The sequence below is a fragment of the Diadema antillarum genome, unplaced genomic scaffold (genome assembly GCF_040938485.1).
Source record: "Diadema antillarum isolate AM-2024a unplaced genomic scaffold, OU_Dant_1.0 scf00000168, whole genome shotgun sequence".
Taxonomy (NCBI): Eukaryota; Metazoa; Echinodermata; class Echinoidea; order Diadematoida; family Diadematidae; genus Diadema; species Diadema antillarum.
In genome coordinates this window covers 188,325-205,063 of record NW_027271057.1, presented here as the reverse complement: position 1 = coordinate 205,063, position 16,739 = coordinate 188,325, and the positions used below count along the sequence as shown (strand labels likewise).

Sequence of the window (16,739 nt, the reverse complement as noted above, 5' to 3'; positions counted from 1 at the left end):
ATGGGAATCTGATACCAGTTAAAGCCAGGTGTTTGTTTCTATAATATATCGATCATGAAGTTAAAAGTTGCGAGTATAACAAGAACTCTCGAGTTTTGGAGCGCGCTCGGTAACCAGCTATTCTGTACGTGTGAATGCGGCTAGTGTTCTTACAAACAAACAAACAAACAAACAAACAAACAAACAAACAAATCAGTGTTTTAATATTCAATCGTTTCTCTTCATCATTTCAATTACAGGTGCTAGGCCATGTGCGCATTGGAGGGAGGGATCGAGTATGAATATATTGCCAGTCGCAATGCTTATTTAGACTGATGATAATGATGATGATGCTGAAAACTTTGAAAGAGATTTCGTGAAGTTGTTGTTGATGGATTGATGACATGGAAAAAAGTATTGATAGTGGTGGAAGATATATTGCTTGTGGTGATATACGATGGTAATACGAGTGATAATCGTGGTGATAAGATGATATCCAGTTGTGAAATGATACAAGTAGTAATGATGTTTATGGTCGTGCATGGTAATCTAATAAAAGCAATGATGGTAGTGATGATTGGTTGATATTAAAGGAAACCAAAACCCAAAGATCAATATGGAGTGAGTGAACGCAGCAACATTAGGATTATACATCAGTGAAAGTTGAGGAAAAATCGGGCAATCGATGCAAAGTTTTTCGTTTTTATATTCTTTGTGTTGTAATCACTGAATAAAGAGACTACAGAGACCATGATGGGCAACAATGTAAAGAAGATATGAAGAGAATTCCACCCAAAAAAATCGATAAAATTATACATTCCATCAACTTAATTGACACTAACATAATTTATGTTAAGTGAAGTAATCATTCCCCCTACTTTCTGAAAGTGGTTAATCAAATGCTCTTCCATTACTCAAGAAAAGTGAAAACATGTTTGTTCTCTTTATATTTTCTTTATGTTGTTGCCTTAAAAATTTAATAAACTTTAAAAATTCATAACTTTTGCATCGATTGCCCAATAAACTTACAAAATTCATAACTTTTGCATTGATTGCCCAATTTTCCTTAAACTTTCACTGATGTGTTCTACTAGTGTTGCTGCTTTCACTCAATCCACATTTCTTTTGGGGTTTTGGTTTCCTTCAATGATGGTCGTGATGGTAGAGGTGACGATGGCAAGTGATGAGACGGACTATAGGGTTGGCAATGATAAAGTGAACATCAAAAACTTATTGATAGAGCAATTCAAACCGTGATACTAGAGCAATTTTGCACATGTATGGACTGGGAAAATGAATTGATTATGATGGAAATAGCACATCTTTTGATTTTTAAATGCCGATCCAAAATGCCTTTTTAAAGCTGATTAAATTAAAATATGTATAGAGAGATTTCATAGATCAAAATCGATGATTACTAGCTCCCCCCTCCCGCAGTTTCTCTTCCCTCCCCCATCTTCATCATGGATGTTATTGCATGAGAATGTAATCATATACGTTGATACAATTATATGAACCTGAACTAAAAAGGAGCCTATACTACGCCTTTCTGAATCATTGTGAAGTTGGAGGATAAACCCAAATTAACCCAGGAGTTCATCCATGTTACCCAAGACCAAATGCCCTCTTCGAATCTGATTTTGTGGGGCTTAATAAACATGATCAATGTTAACAATAGCAATCGCTGCAGACCTAAATATTCGTGAATTTTGTGAATTTTATTGACTTTCATCTTCCAACCAAAATTCAGTTTGTAGAGGAATTCATACTCAATATCTACAGCTATTCAGTTTTTTGCCAAACTACATCATTGATTTTTATTTAATTTTTTTCTTCATTTATTTTGGTATCTTTGGTACGAATTTGTGAAGGGGTCTGGGACAGTCCATTTTATTTACAGGTGTGAGCCCAGTAACGCAAGTCTCGCGAGACGCAGGAAAAGTGTCAGCAGACGGCTAACAAATCTACAGAAATACCACCTAAGGCAAAGCCGAACGCGATGGCGATGGCATGTGAAGTGGAAACACACACACACACACACACACACACACACTCACACACGCGCATACACATACCCATACACACAAACCCGCTGTTATGTTTCTGTTTTGAAGGACGGCGTCCCATTCTCACATTGTAATCTGATTCTGTGGTTAGCAGACGTCCATGCCAATGGTACTCTGTATATACTGTGCATGGGTCCATGATACTGTGTAACAGTACGAACTCAACGCCTAACCTGCCTAGTCCACGCACATGCGTACAAAAACCAACTTGTACACTGATAGTCTTTGCTCAAGTGACACAATTGGCAATTTCGACGCGTTAGGGTTACGGGAAAAAAAAATCGCCAGACAGCCGGGGAGATACCACACATAGTCTTCACATCAACCAAGTATTGTAGTAACCCGCGCTAAGATGGTTTTAACAATTTGCACAAATCGAAAACTACACTAAGTGCACATAGTCGTTGCAGGATGATAACACGAAAAATAAACAAAATACACAGTCCCCCCACACTCACGTACGCACACAAGTACAAGCACCCACAGCAAAAACAACAAGGGTGTCAACAACATCAAAAGAAAAAACAAAGCGAAAACTGGCATAATTCAGAACGTGTTGAATTCGAGTATCAAGATACAGTTGTGACTTGTATCTTGAGAAGAACGTATAACCATTTTTTTCTTTTCAAATCATGTTCACAATGTATCAATTATTAAATCTGTATTTAATAGTCACATCCAGTATCAAAACGTATCGCTCTGGGACTGAGAAAACAGCCATCTGCAGTGTGGACATATTAATATATACGCATCTATGATATAAGAGTAGGAACATCTTCTATAGACGATCAAACGCAATTTCAAAACCCGGTTTTGGCATTTGAATGGATTTCGTGCTCCTACCTGCCCGTGGCCGGTACACTTGCCGAACTGTAAAGACGATGGTATCACACATCTCCTCAACTGGAACTACAGCTGTATTTTCAGTTATGACTCTATCACAGTCCCAAGTAGATATAACACAAAACGCCATCTTAGTCTTCAAAAAATGCTATCGATGCAGTCATGGCAGCGTATATTCCATACCATCAGGGAGGTGGAAAGAGAATTGAATAATTATGCCTAGTTAGTGCACAGGGATAAACTGAACCGTGCTTATGGTCTCAGTGGCAGCTGACTGGTATCGAGGAAACCCGACTAAGGAATTAAGATAAAAACACAAAAACAACATCACTCCCCCACCCCCACCGAAGAACCCTGGATGGTAGGCCTATGTGTATGTGTTTCACAGTGATTTTCCACAGCAGACACTCTGCCGAGCGAGAGTGCAATGTCACAGCACTTTCCCAAGATCGACGCAGGGACGTGATCAATGCACATTTGATTTTTCTGATAAACTGCGTTGATACCATCTTTTAACGTCCCCTGAAGATCATACTATAAAGATGTAAGCATCGATTTCATCCTACATAATGTATTTCCAAAATTTAGAGTTGTGATTACATGTACATTATATCAAATGTGAGATGAGTGAGGTTCCTTCGTGCAGCAGCGAACTTTAGCCCACGAAAGCGGCAACCAAGCAAGCAAGGCGAGCCAGAGAGCAATACGATCACCATTCCACGTGGACTAACTGCACGGAGGTACGCGGTGTGTGCGCGTTTTTCTCTGTCTCAGTAGCAATAGCCTGACAAATTCAGGCCGGATTGAATGAGGCTAAGCGGACAAAATTTTCGAACATGTTGTGCTATGACAGAGAGCGTGTGAATTTTGCTCACCGCGGATTATCCTTCAAGGAATGATTGATAATCTTCACTCTGAGGGAAAACGAGCGCAAACCGCGGTGAGCAAAATACACCATGTGTGTTTAAACACACGCATGTCGAAGCGGTTTTGTCGGTTCCCATAGACTTTACACGTGAAGGCGATTCTCTTGGCACTGAGCCAAGTTCGGCGAGCTCGCTCGGTTCTTCCGTTTTGTCCTCTATGGGGTATTTCGGCGTTATCCTTCACAGCGTAGTTGCTTGGACTGATTATCGGTCCAAAGTTCATCGGTCAACAAAATAGGTTTTTCGAGAGAATCTATTTTACAAGCGAAAAATAAAGTTTATCGATAACAACTGTTTGAGTGAAAAACTAAGCAAATCTTGAAAGACTACCTGGCTTTATCACCAAAAAAAAAAAAACACGATAAACTAAGTGTTTCGGCGATAAACCAAGTTTCTAGACCGATAAACTGAAGGTTTTGTTGTATTTAGTTAAAGGACATTAGGCTTGCCATATGGTAAGCCAAATGTCCAATAAATAGATTAAAAAAAAACTGTGTTCATCGGCCGATGATTTAGTTCATCGCCGGAAAAAAAACAACAACAAAAAACCAAGACTGAGTTTGCCGGTTGATACCGTGTTTTCGGGAGAAAGTGGGAAAAAATACAATCATCAATCGAAGAACCATGTTTATCTTGATAAACTACGTTTTTCACGTGATAAACTTTTATAGTTTATCGCAGAAAAAAAAAACTTCGTTTACGGACAGAATTATTACGATAATTTTCGTTGAGCTCAGTTTATCGAACGATAAACTTTTTTTTCTTGAGAGAGAGAGATAAACCGAGTTAATCGCCGCTAAAATTAGCTTTACTTAAGGTAATTAGTGTAATTTCATGGCCTTTATGGGATATTTGGCTTGCCATACGAGTGCGTTCAAGTTTTATAGCGGTGTAGGCACGCGGTAGTTCATAGTGGTCCGTGAACCTGTTATCTGGTTTTAAAAATACTATATTTGCACTAGTCTTTGTAAGAGCGTCGGCCCAGAGGGAGGCGTCACTGCCTCCAATGTTCGATTTCAGACACCAAAAATATTTCGCATGTACACAAGACGAAATTAATTGTATCATGAAGCTTGTTAAAAATATATAAAACGTATACAAAACGATGAGCTTCATAATAATCTTTAGACTTACAACCGTTCAGGCCCTGTTTCGCGTATTTTTGAAACTGAAACTGCATTTCTTACCACCGGTGTCTCGCAAACCCAGTGTCCTGTCCATGAAATATTTAGATATCGATACGCACACATGTAAAAGTGTGATACACAAGCGCATGCACTCAAGTGAAATCACCAATTTAAATCCACAGAGTACGCGCGCCCACTTAAAAAATTCGAGTGCCAGTTGAACGTAGCAACTGAACTACTCGCCAACATTAACAAAGAGGTAAAAAAAAATAACACTAGCCCAATCTTGTGGTATACAGCTATTGTTAGAAACTGCATACTATAGTACACTTTTGTTAGTTAAATGTTACATTTTAATCAATAATAATAATGAAAGTTTCATTAGTGTGTTCATATTGTTTTCATGGCATCTTGTTATTGCTATGTTGGTGTTTATTTTTTAGGGGAAAAGTGTCATTTTCAACCATGCAGTCAAATAAGAGAATCTATTTGTCACCATTTGATTTGGCTTTGCAGTTCTTGTTTAGTTGTTATTTTACTGGACTATTACTTTCCAGTCTGGTAAAATCCAATATTTCAAACATAGTTTCGTTGTTATGTGGTTTGTTCTTCCACCCGCGTATGTTTTACTACCAGAGATACGCGGCAATCGAAGCACAAACACCACATTTACAACTGCGTGGCGCATGGTAAACTACTTCACAATTATAATCATAGCATGTGCAGATAAAATCATTGCAAACCTTCTCTTTTATAACACAAATTTATAATTTTTCTTCTGACCGGTTTCTAATACATAAATCATTTTTATATGAAAATCAATTTAAGATTTGATCCTTATAATGCAGCTGTCATTTGTATGACGCACCTCTTGACCCCCAGGAAATGTGCGTCATGGTCGCGTCAAGTACCACCAATTTGATGACGCGTGGTACCGTCACGGGAGCAAAATGTCCGTCACAATACTGACCCATTATGTGCGTCATAGTCGGTCATTTAACCAGAGTGTGTCAAAAGGTTCGTTCATAGGACCGTCATGTAATTTTGCGAGGCTTCTTGCATGGTATCCCTCCGTAACAGAATAAAACAAACTCGCGATCGCGAGCCGGCCGAATTCACCGGCTCCTGAAAACGCGAAAATGACACAATTTTCATTCAGTTTTATTATAACATACTGATACTCACTTCATTCTCGTATGTCTTCTTTTTCTATCTGATGTCAGACTAAAGGTCTTTTCAGAAAGTTTGAGCACAAATTTGCTCCAAAACCACACTACCAAACACAATTTGTGATTAAAATCATCACATACAGCCCGCGGCATCGCGAAGCTCGCTATCCTTCAATCGCATTCAATGTAGTGTAGCATCGACCGTCGACCGTGGAATCTCCAGCAAAACCACGTGCGTGATGTGACCGTGTGGTACACGTATGTAGGTACAAGCGTACATACAGAAGACGAGGCATGACAGAGGCCAGGCCGCAAAACACATACAAACGATTATGGAACTACTGAGAGTCTATTAAAACCTATATTAACTTAAAATAGTAAATTCTATTTAAACACTAGCCATATAAACCATGTACCTAACTTGGGGTTTAATAAGGTTCGTGTTTAAATAGGCAGGGGCTTCAATCAAGCTGTTTTCGAATCGGGGAAGGGGAGGCGGGAGGTTTAATACGGAAAAAATTACTGTGGCCAGGCCGTAGTATCGCGAAACTAGATACTACGAGTAGTTCGAGGACATACCATAGCAACGTGTATATATCAAAACACGCATTTCTATGTCCATGATGTCCATGAACTAGGGAACGGTTTTGAGAAATTCGAAGTCATTCGAAGTTGAAGTGGTTTTTACCTACGCATTTTTATTTATCTCTTTTTTTTTTGGTTCATATCTCAAAAATTCGATTTCTTAATTTTTTAAACTGGTATTTGGGAGTCTTGTAATTTATTAAAAATGTTGATAGAAATTTCTGAATATATTCAGAAAGTACGCCTATAGGCGCCTACTGTTTGGATAAACGGTAAACATGCAGTCTACGTTCGATACGAAGAAATCATTACGTCTTTCACGAGGAAAAGCATACAAAACAAACAAACAAAAAACACCTACGAAAGAATGTTAATAGCCAAAACTTTGATAAGTAATAAGCAGTTATGATGAGCGTGAACTGAAATTAATTGTCATGATTTTGCTGTCTAACCAGGCGATGACTGCATCTCATTGAACCTACTCGTAGTGAATTTCTCTGGGCATACGAGACCTTTTAAGTATTTCTGTGATTGCATTTTTAATTGACTGATTAATCGATCTTTTTTTTTTCATTGTTCAGGGAACATAAGATATTCGATCAAGTACACTATATTCGACTGTTGATGTTTCCTACTATGCGCCAAAAGAAAGGCTATAGAATCACGATATCTTTGCAATTATTCCTTTAATTCAACTAATGAGCTGGTTCTTCGATCGATATTTCCAGTATATTTACACGCTGTTTATTCCAGTGCGCGCATTCTTTCGTCTGGCACGCACCTGGGTGTGGCACCTGCTTTTGTGGAAATTTCCACAAAGGGAGAGAGGTGTGGTGTCAAGTTTCTTCGAGCCGAAGAGACTGCATGTAACACAATCTCTTCGCTCTGATTTATTGTCATTCGTGCTTTCCCCTTATTCTTTGCTGATGTTGAACATTTAGATTTAACTTTACGAAGGTTGGTAGCACGTGGTTCTTTTTTGTTGGGAAGTGTATGTTATTTCTTTTTTTATCATTCTTGGGAGGGAAAAGAAGAGTAAGGGGGAAAGAAGAATAAGAGGGAAAGTGAAATAAAACAAACGGCACGTACGCTCAGCATTCACAGTAAGCCGTCTTTTCCCACCAGCATAATATCATCATCACCATTAACCCCGTCGCGGGGCGCTGTAACACAGTAACAGCGCCCCGAAGCAACCCATGCAATTTTAGGAAGCACTCAAATGCACTGCAACACGTAAACAACTCACCGCTCAAAAGGACACTTGGATTCGCAACGAAAAGCCACATGATATAAAACCATTATTGTTGAACAATAGAAACGACTATGTATTTCTCACCATTACCTCCGAAAACAAGATAAATAGTCATCTTTGAGACCGTCTAGTCGAGATACTGTCCGTTCACCGTTTTGAACGTATCACGCAAATATACTGATCTGCGCATGCGCAAATGAATATTCATATTTTACGTCTGTGACGAAGCATATTAAAGGTATATAGGGTCTATAATGAATATGACTAATAACATATTCATTGCACATTATTGTGCTTGGACATAGAGCTGTAGATCGGCCCAGGCAGACCATCCAAAGTAGAAGAGAAGCCAAACTGCTGATGAGTGTCTTTCTCGAAAATGAGAAATGCTGAAATTGCTGAGAAGCTTCATTTTGGGAGACAATGTATATAATAACAAATTGTTCCTGGTAGACAATGTACAGAATAAGAAAGTGTCTCAAAGTGCTGATATGACCCTTCTTTGTACGTTACATAAGGTATCCTGAATTCGATGAGAGGGATCACACTTGTTTTAATGGTCAGCTGTAGGCACCTGGAATCGAGACAAGGGAATACCAGTTGTAAAGAAAAGGTATAACTGGTGGAAGTCTGACACTGGTCAAAACAAGATGAGGAGTGACAGTTTTATCTGCCCCATGAGTACTAGCTTTAAGTTGACAAGGGGGTAATGTGCTGACATTAGTCCCTAGGTGCTGACACTAGTCTTTATTGTGCTGACACTAGTCCTTATTTTGCTGACAGTGCCTTGTGGAGTGTCCACTTCATAATTATTCATCAGATGACCAATGGTCATCTATATAATTGGTTAATTGTGTCGGCAAGGGGAGGGACATCTATGTGCCATATTTAATGTTACATCTTAAGTTGGTTTCCAAGAGGGGCGGACTCGGTAAAATAATCATATGCATGAAGCTTGAGAGCCTGAAACAAAACCAGGGTGCAAGACCCCAAAATAGTTACAACTCGACATCTTCCAGTAGCTCATTGAGTGAAGAATCATTTCACTCCAACTGTACACATCATTTTCGGCTGAATAAAAGTCCAGCGGACACCAAGGTTCACATACGACTTGTGTGGAATGGGACTTTGATTTTCAACGACTGCCGGTGTGTGTGTGTGCAGGTGAATGATGCGTGAAAGGTACGCCGACATCCATGAATGTTGAAAACCTCGTTACACTTGGTGGCAGCGGTGGGATGAACTCCCATGAAATTGCAAGCAAGCAACCATCAGTTGAGACTGTTTCTGTGTGATCCAGAAATATCACCTGAGTAGCCGAGTAGCAACCATGCTGGTTGTGATGTTGCTGTTATAGAACAGTTTCTTGAGACTCAGAAGTTTGGCGAGTCCCAACATTGAGAGAACAATTTGAAAAGCTAAGCTGAGCTGCATGAAGTCAGTCGTCTGCAACGCAGTTGTGATGTCTTCAACGCTTCCGACATCGGGCTGACCAGGTTGCAGACAGACGCCGGTCCAGGGACGGGCTGAGACGAGGACGTGGACGGTGCCGTCAGGACGGAGTCTGGGACCCAGGAGGGACGAGACTACACGGAGCAGCAGACAGCTGAGCAGGGTGACCACAACACATCGCCAGGGACGATTGACAGGGAGAGCAAAAGTCTTATCGTAGGGGGTAAGTGAGCTTCTCTTGGTCAATTTCACGGCAAGGCAGAGGGGGTAAACAGTACTACAATAATAACTGTTATATCTTAAGTTAAGTGTTGTGACAGGTTGTTGGTTAAGACTGTATTAACATGGAGGGGGAAAGCAACTTAAGTCAGTTAAGAATGCAAGAGTTGAGGCAAAAGTGTGAAGAGTTGGGGCTGCCACATGAAGGACTGAATAGGAATCAGTTGGTTCAGGGCATAGAAGAGGCAAATAAAGGGCAAGTTTCATCTCAGCCAGGGGCGACTGTTGTTAGCACAGATGGGGATGAGGCCCAAAATGCTGCTGCACGCAAAGAGTCTTTAGAAGAAACGCGCATGCACTTTGAATTAGAGAAGTTGAGAATGCAAGTGCGGCTAGCAGAGCTAGAAAAAGAAAAGCGTGAAAACATGCCTGGCGCAGCACCTGGAAATGCAAGCGTGGTGGACGGAGGTATTAGGCGGCAACTTCCCTTTTACAAAGAAGGGGAGGATGTAGATGTATTCCTGCGTACTTTTGAAAAAATGGCCCATTTGAATAACTGGCCTAGGGATGTATGGGCATTACAACTGGCCCCACTGTTGTCAGGAAAGGCTAGAGAGGCATATGCCAGACTGTCATTAGAGAGTAGTAGGGACTACGACGCGGTGAAAGCAGCCATACTGCGTAGATATGACCTGACTCCAGATGCGTACCGGGTCAAGTTTAGAGAGTTAAGAGTTGACAAAGAAGAGACGTACACAGAATTCTCTGTGAAGCTCTCCGACCTGTTAGGGCGTTGGCTAGAGGGGGCGGGAGCAGACACAGATATTGACAAATTGAAGGAGCAAATCCTTATGGAGCAAATGTTGAAGCAAGTCCCCTATGACTTAAGAGTATGGCTCCGGGATCATGAGCCGCCAACACTTCAGGCCATGGCGAGGCTCGCAGACCAATATGTGCAGAGTAGAAAAGGAATGGGAAAGCCCCAGGGATACACAGGAGGCAGACAGGACCTCAGATCATTCCCTAAATCTGGAGGAAAGCCCAGTTTTGGGAGCGGGAAAGGGGAAAACATACCCCAGAAACCGGTACACAACCAAGAACAGAAAGGCGGTCGGGGGAAGATACAGTGCTATAAGTGTGGCAAGCTAGGGCACATAGCAGTAAACTGTCAGAACGCTCAAAAATCTACCCCAAAGGAGGAAAGGGATGCAAAACAAGACCCTGCATACTTCTGTAGATCTAGACCCCACAAATTCTTAGAGGTATACACTAGCCAGGCTATGCTAGGAGGAAGAAAGGTGAGCCTATTGCGTGATTCAGGCTGCACCCATTCCCTTGCTAGAGTAGACGTAGTAGACCCTGACCTCATTATCCCAGGAGAGACAATCCATGTTAGGGGTTTATTCATTAAGAAAGAGCTACCAGTGGCCAGAGTACATCTGAGGAGTGATGCCTATGGTATTCAGAAGTGGATTCGTGTGGGAGTGGTCGATGATATTGAAGTAGACATGATACTGGGCAATGAACTTGTCCATGAAGAAGACCCCGAGTTGAAAATGCCCGTAGTGAGTAGAAAGGAAGAGGGCTTGGTAGTGACACGGAGCCAGGCTCGCGTGGAGAAAGAAAAGGCAGAAAACGAGAGAACAGAGAGGGAGAACTCCCAAGTTCGTGTGAGAGACTTATTCAGCATGAATGAGGGAAATGATGAAGTAGTTGATGCTGACAAAGCTCCCATGGATGGGGAATCTCACGAGGGGGAAGAAAGTAGCCACAAAGCAAGAGAACAGATTGGGAAGAAAGAATCCACAGACTCGAGAAGTAGAGGGCACAGCCAATTAGACATAGGGGTAACAGAATTAATTCAAGCCCAGCAAGAGGACATAGGCCTAAAGTCAATTTGGGAGAAAGTAGAGGAGGAGGATGGAAACAGGAAATGCTACTTTTATGTGGACAAGGGGGTGCTCATGCGTAAATGGTCTGGTGCAAATCAAGCCCAAGGGGAGGGATACAGACAAATAGTAGTCCCTAAGCAGTACAGAGGAAAGCTGCTACATATTGCACATGACAATCTGACGGCAGGTCATTTGGGTGTTGGTAAAACACAACAGAGGCTGATGCAAAATTTCTACTGGCCAGGGATATTCCGGGATGTAGCAGAATTTTGCAAAACATGTGGTCCATGCCAAAAGTGTGCAAGTCAGTACCGGGGAGGGAAGGCAAAACTAGTATCAGTCCCAGTGATCGGCAGGCCATTCAGGAAGGTTGCTATGGATATTGTGGGCCCCTTACCAAGAAGCAAAAAGGGCAATAAATACATCCTCGTCCTCTGTGATTACGCAACACGTTATCCCGAGGCAGTACCCCTCCCCTCAGTAGAGGCTGAAAAGGTGGCAGACGAACTGATAAAGATCTTCAGCCGAGTAGGGATTCCAGACGAGCTCTTGACAGATCAGGGGTCAAACTTTATGTCCCTCCTAATGAAACAGCTGTGTAGTAGTCTGGGTATCAAGCAGCTAAGGACCAGCCCTTATCACCCCCAAGCCAACGGACTAGTAGAGAGATTTAATGGGACTTTGAAGGGGATGCTGAAACCGTACACTACAGAAGGGGATGTGACCTGGGATGAACTCATCCCCTATGTGTTGTTTGCATACCAGGAGGTTCCCCAAGAATCAACAGGATTCTCCCCATTTGAACTTTTGTATGGGCACAGAGTAAGGGGACCCCTAGATATCATTCGGGAGACCTGGACAGGTGAAATCCCCTCACAAGAGAGCATAGTGACGTATGTGCTAAGGAGCAGAGAAAATCTGGCTGCAATCACGAAAGCAGCCCAGACAAACCTAGCCATGGCCCAGAAGAAACAACAAGTGTGGTATGATAGGAAAGCCAGAGCAAAAGACCTGAATGTAGGCCAAAAAGTGCTGGTGCTACTCCCATGCAGCACCAATAAGCTAATGGCTAAATGGCAGGGCCCCTATCCAGTGGTACAAAAGCTGAGTGACGTTAACTATGTGATTGAGATGGGGGACAAAAGAAAGAAACACCGCGTGTTTCATACAAACATGCTGCGTGAGTGGCGAGAGCGGGAGAGTACATTGTACATAGACGTTGAAAGTGCCGAGTGTGAGGAATTAGACGAGGTCATCGAGTCAATGACCTGTGAAGTGTCCCCATCTGAGGTTAAGATACCAGACTACCTCTCAGATGCACAGACGAAACAAGTGACTGACATAGTGGGGGAGTATAGCGACATCCTTAGTGACAAACCTGGACGGACGGATGTAGTGAGACATGACTTAATCACTACAAATGACCGCCCAATCAGACAGAGGGCATACCGACTCCCACATGCGTTAAAAGATACAGTAAAGAAAGAACTAGATGAGATGTTGGATGCGGGAATCATCTCCCCTTCCGATTCCCCATATGCTAGCCCCCTTGTGATTGTTAGAAAGAAAGATGACACCCTTCGACTTTGCGTCGATTATCGCAAACTTAACCAAGTGACTGAATTTGACGCATACCCAATGCCCAATATTGAAGCCATCATAGATGAGCTAGGAAAGGCCAAATTTATGACCACGATCGACCTGACAAAAGGGTACTGGCAAGTTCCCCTAACCGACGATGCAAAGAGAAAGTCAGCCTTTATTACACCCTTTGGCCTCTTTCAATTCAATGTGATGCCTTTTGGGATGCAGGGCGCGCCAGCCACCTTTCAGCGGCTTGTAGATCAGGTGCTGCGTGGATTAAGCAAGTTTGCGACTGCGTACATAGTTGACATTATCATCTACAGTGAATCTTGGGAGCAGCATCTGGTCCATGTCCGGGAAGTGCTAGAAAGGTTGAGAGCAGCAGGCCTAACAGCAAAACCCAGTAAGTGTAAAGTCGCCAGGAGGGAGGTACTCTATCTGGGGTTTGTTTTGGGAGGGGGTTGTGTGAAACCCGAACCAGCTAAAGTGGAGGCAGTAATGAATTACCCGCAGCCTGCAACAAAGACGGATGTCAGAGCCTTCTTGGGCCTAACAGGCTATTACAGGAAGTTCATTCCAAACTATAGCAAAGTGGCAGCCCCACTCTCGGACCTCACTCGTAAAAATGAACCGAGACTAGTTAGGTGGAACAACGAATGTGGCCAGGCATTTGAGTCCCTGAAGAAGTCCCTTGCTTGCTCACCTGTGCTCAAAAACCCTGACTTCTCCAAAGAATTCATTGTACAGGTAGATGCCTCAGAAAGGGGAATTGGAGCAGTTTTGAGTCAAAGGGATGATGAAGGTGATGATCACCCAGTGGCATACATAAGCAGAAAGTTACTGCCAAGAGAGCAAAAGTATGCCACTATCGAGAAAGAGTGTATGGCAATCGTGTGGAGCATCCAAAAATTCCAGCCATACTTGTTTGGACGACAGTTCCTCGTACAAACCGATCACAATCCTTTGAAATGGCTTCACACGATGAAAAATCAAAACCCAAGACTGATGAGATGGAGTCTGGCACTACAGACACACTCAATGAAACTTGAGCACAGGAGCGGTAGCAAAAATGGGAATGCAGACGGTTTGTCTAGAATGTAATATATCTGAGATGGCATGATATGACTAAGATGGATGAGGAAGTACTTGTAAGTCATATGTCCAGTTAAGATATAACTGTAAGTATGTCTATATGCTAATTGTATGTTAGTTAAAAAGAAATAAAGGCCAAGTTAGGTATCCGTGTAACTGGCTAATTTCAACTCCTAAAGCAACCAATCACGGGAAATATTATACATGTTATAAAGCCGGACTAGGCCCGGTAAGCATGCAATACTTACCTTTTGAATGAAATAATTATGTGTGTCAACTCTGCCTTGCCAATAGTGAAAGAGAGCTCACAATTGTACCCTAGACGTGACATGTTGAACATTGCTATCCAAAGGAAACCGTGCATCAAGAGACTGAGTAACTAGAAGTCAAGAGATTCGAACAATCAGCGATGAACCCGAACACACATGCATAATTAACTAGCATGGACACTTTGAAAACTGGAGGTGTGTCGTCATTAAATGTGACTAAATATGCACTGACTAAAGAAATATGATCGATTATGCTTCTGGTGTTATGTACAAATGCATGAGTAATAATGTTTATGTGATTTCTTGATTTATGATTTAATGATGATTGTTTCATTTCATACAGAACAGTGACTCTCAGGTATCCATCCAGCTATTGTAATTGGAATATGAAAAGGGTCTTAATGAAGTGAAAACTTTCAACAGCATTCCATCCCCTTTTCATTGTCTTGGGTAGGGGGATGTCTGTGACGAAGCATATTAAAGGAATATAGGGTCTATAATGAATATGACTAATAACATATTCATTGCACATTATTGTGCTTGGACATAGAGCTGTAGATCGGCCCAGGCAGACCATCCAAAGTAGAAGAGAAGCCAAACTGCTGATGAGTGTCTTTCTCGAAAATGAGAAATGCTGAAATTGCTGAGAAGCTTCATTTTGGGAGACAATGTATATAATAACAAATTGTTCCTGGTAGACAATGTACAGAATAAGAAAGTGTCTCAAAGTGCTGATATGACCCTTCTTTGTACGTTACATAAGGTATCCTGAATTCGATGAGAGGGATCACACTTGTTTTAATGGTCAGCTGTAGGCACCTGGAATCGAGACAAGGGAATACCAGTTGTAAAGAAAAGGTATAACTGGTGGAAGTCTGACACTGGTCAAAACAAGATGAGGAGTGACAGTTTTATCTGCCCCATGAGTACTAGCTTTAAGTTGACAAGGGGGTAATGTGCTGACATTAGTCCCTAGGTGCTGACACTAGTCTTTATTGTGCTGACACTAGTCCTTATTTTGCTGACAGTGCCTTGTGGAGTGTCCACTTCATAATTATTCATCAGATGACCAATGGTCATCTATATAATTGGTTAATTGTGTCGGCAAGGGGAGGGACATCTATGTGCCATATTTAATGTTACATCTTAAGTTGGTTTCCAAGAGGGGCGGACTCGGTAAAATAATCATATGCATGAAGCTTGAGAGCCTGAAACAAAACCAGGGTGCAAGACCCCAAAATAGTTAGTTACAACTCGACATCTTCCAGTAGCTCATTGAGTGAAGAATCATTTCACTCCAACTGTACACATCATTTTCGGCTGAATAAAAGTCCAGCGGACACCAAGGTTCACATACGACTTGTGTGGAATGGGACTTTGATTTTCAACGACTGCCGGTGTGTGTGTGTGTGCAGGTGAATGATGCGTGAAAGGTACGCCGACATCCATGAATGTTGAAAACCTCGTTACATCGTCATCTGCCATATGTACAATGTTGCTCGTATTTGGTTCTCGGTATCATTTAATAAAGGACACTTGTTCGTACCAATACGATAGGTATCATGGAGTTCAAAGATGCTCTAAGTGAAGTAGAGGAGGATGCAAAAAGAATTAAGTTCAAAGTGGAGCAAATAGAAATTATCAAGAACGCAGTGAAACAGAATGACACCTTCCTAATATTGCCAACTGAGTTTGGCAAGAGTGCTTGCTTTGGTTTCATCACCAAATCTTGGAAGTTGGATAAAGCAGGGCTGCACACTAACCCATTTTTTTTTTTTCTGCCGGTCCAACCTGTCTCTGTCGGATCAGTAAATATCCATTTTTCCTCCCCATTTTTGTACTGGTCGGAACAGAAAATTTACTGGTCAACAACAACCTGAAAAAGCATTAACTGGCTTGCAAATTTATTTTCATGTTTTTGTCGACAATAATGTTACCTCCCCCCCCCAAAAAAAATACATTTTGCAAATAAACATTTTGTAAACTCAAGTGCCTTGTTTACGGATCATTTTCTTGAGAAGGAACAAAAAGGAATCATTTGTGAATTGATTTGTTGATACGAAAAGGAAGTAAAAAAAAAAGAAAAAAAGAAGGGACTGAAATGCGGTTTTTAACTTTCCTCCGAAAATTTCTTCCCGTATCTTGGCGTTCTTGAAAGTACACTGCAGGGTCGAATTTGTAATGCTTTGTACTCCTATCTCTTCTTCGTGTATAGAACCATTTTAAAAGAATTGAATGTTTGTGAATCAAAGTGTTAAATGATTATGAACAAAATCAGATTGTA

The 16,739-nt window shown here is 41.6% G+C and overlaps 1 protein-coding gene across 1 annotated transcript; it reads left to right on the top strand.

Moving 5' to 3' along the window:
• The first annotated feature begins 9,776 nt into the window (after positions 1-9,776).
• Positions 9,777-14,195, top strand: LOC139722642 (uncharacterized). Its single transcript, XM_071633936.1, has one exon. The coding sequence runs from the start codon at positions 9,777-9,779 to the stop codon at positions 14,193-14,195; it is 4,419 nt and encodes a 1,472-aa protein (XP_071490037.1).
• Positions 14,196-16,739: the final 2,544 nt, after the last annotated feature.

What these genes read in the sequence shown, in the direction of transcription:
- LOC139722642 (XM_071633936.1), top strand. Translation starts at nt 9,777, where the DNA reads ATGCAAGAGTTGAGGCAAAAGTGTGAAGAGTTGGGGCTGCCACATGAA.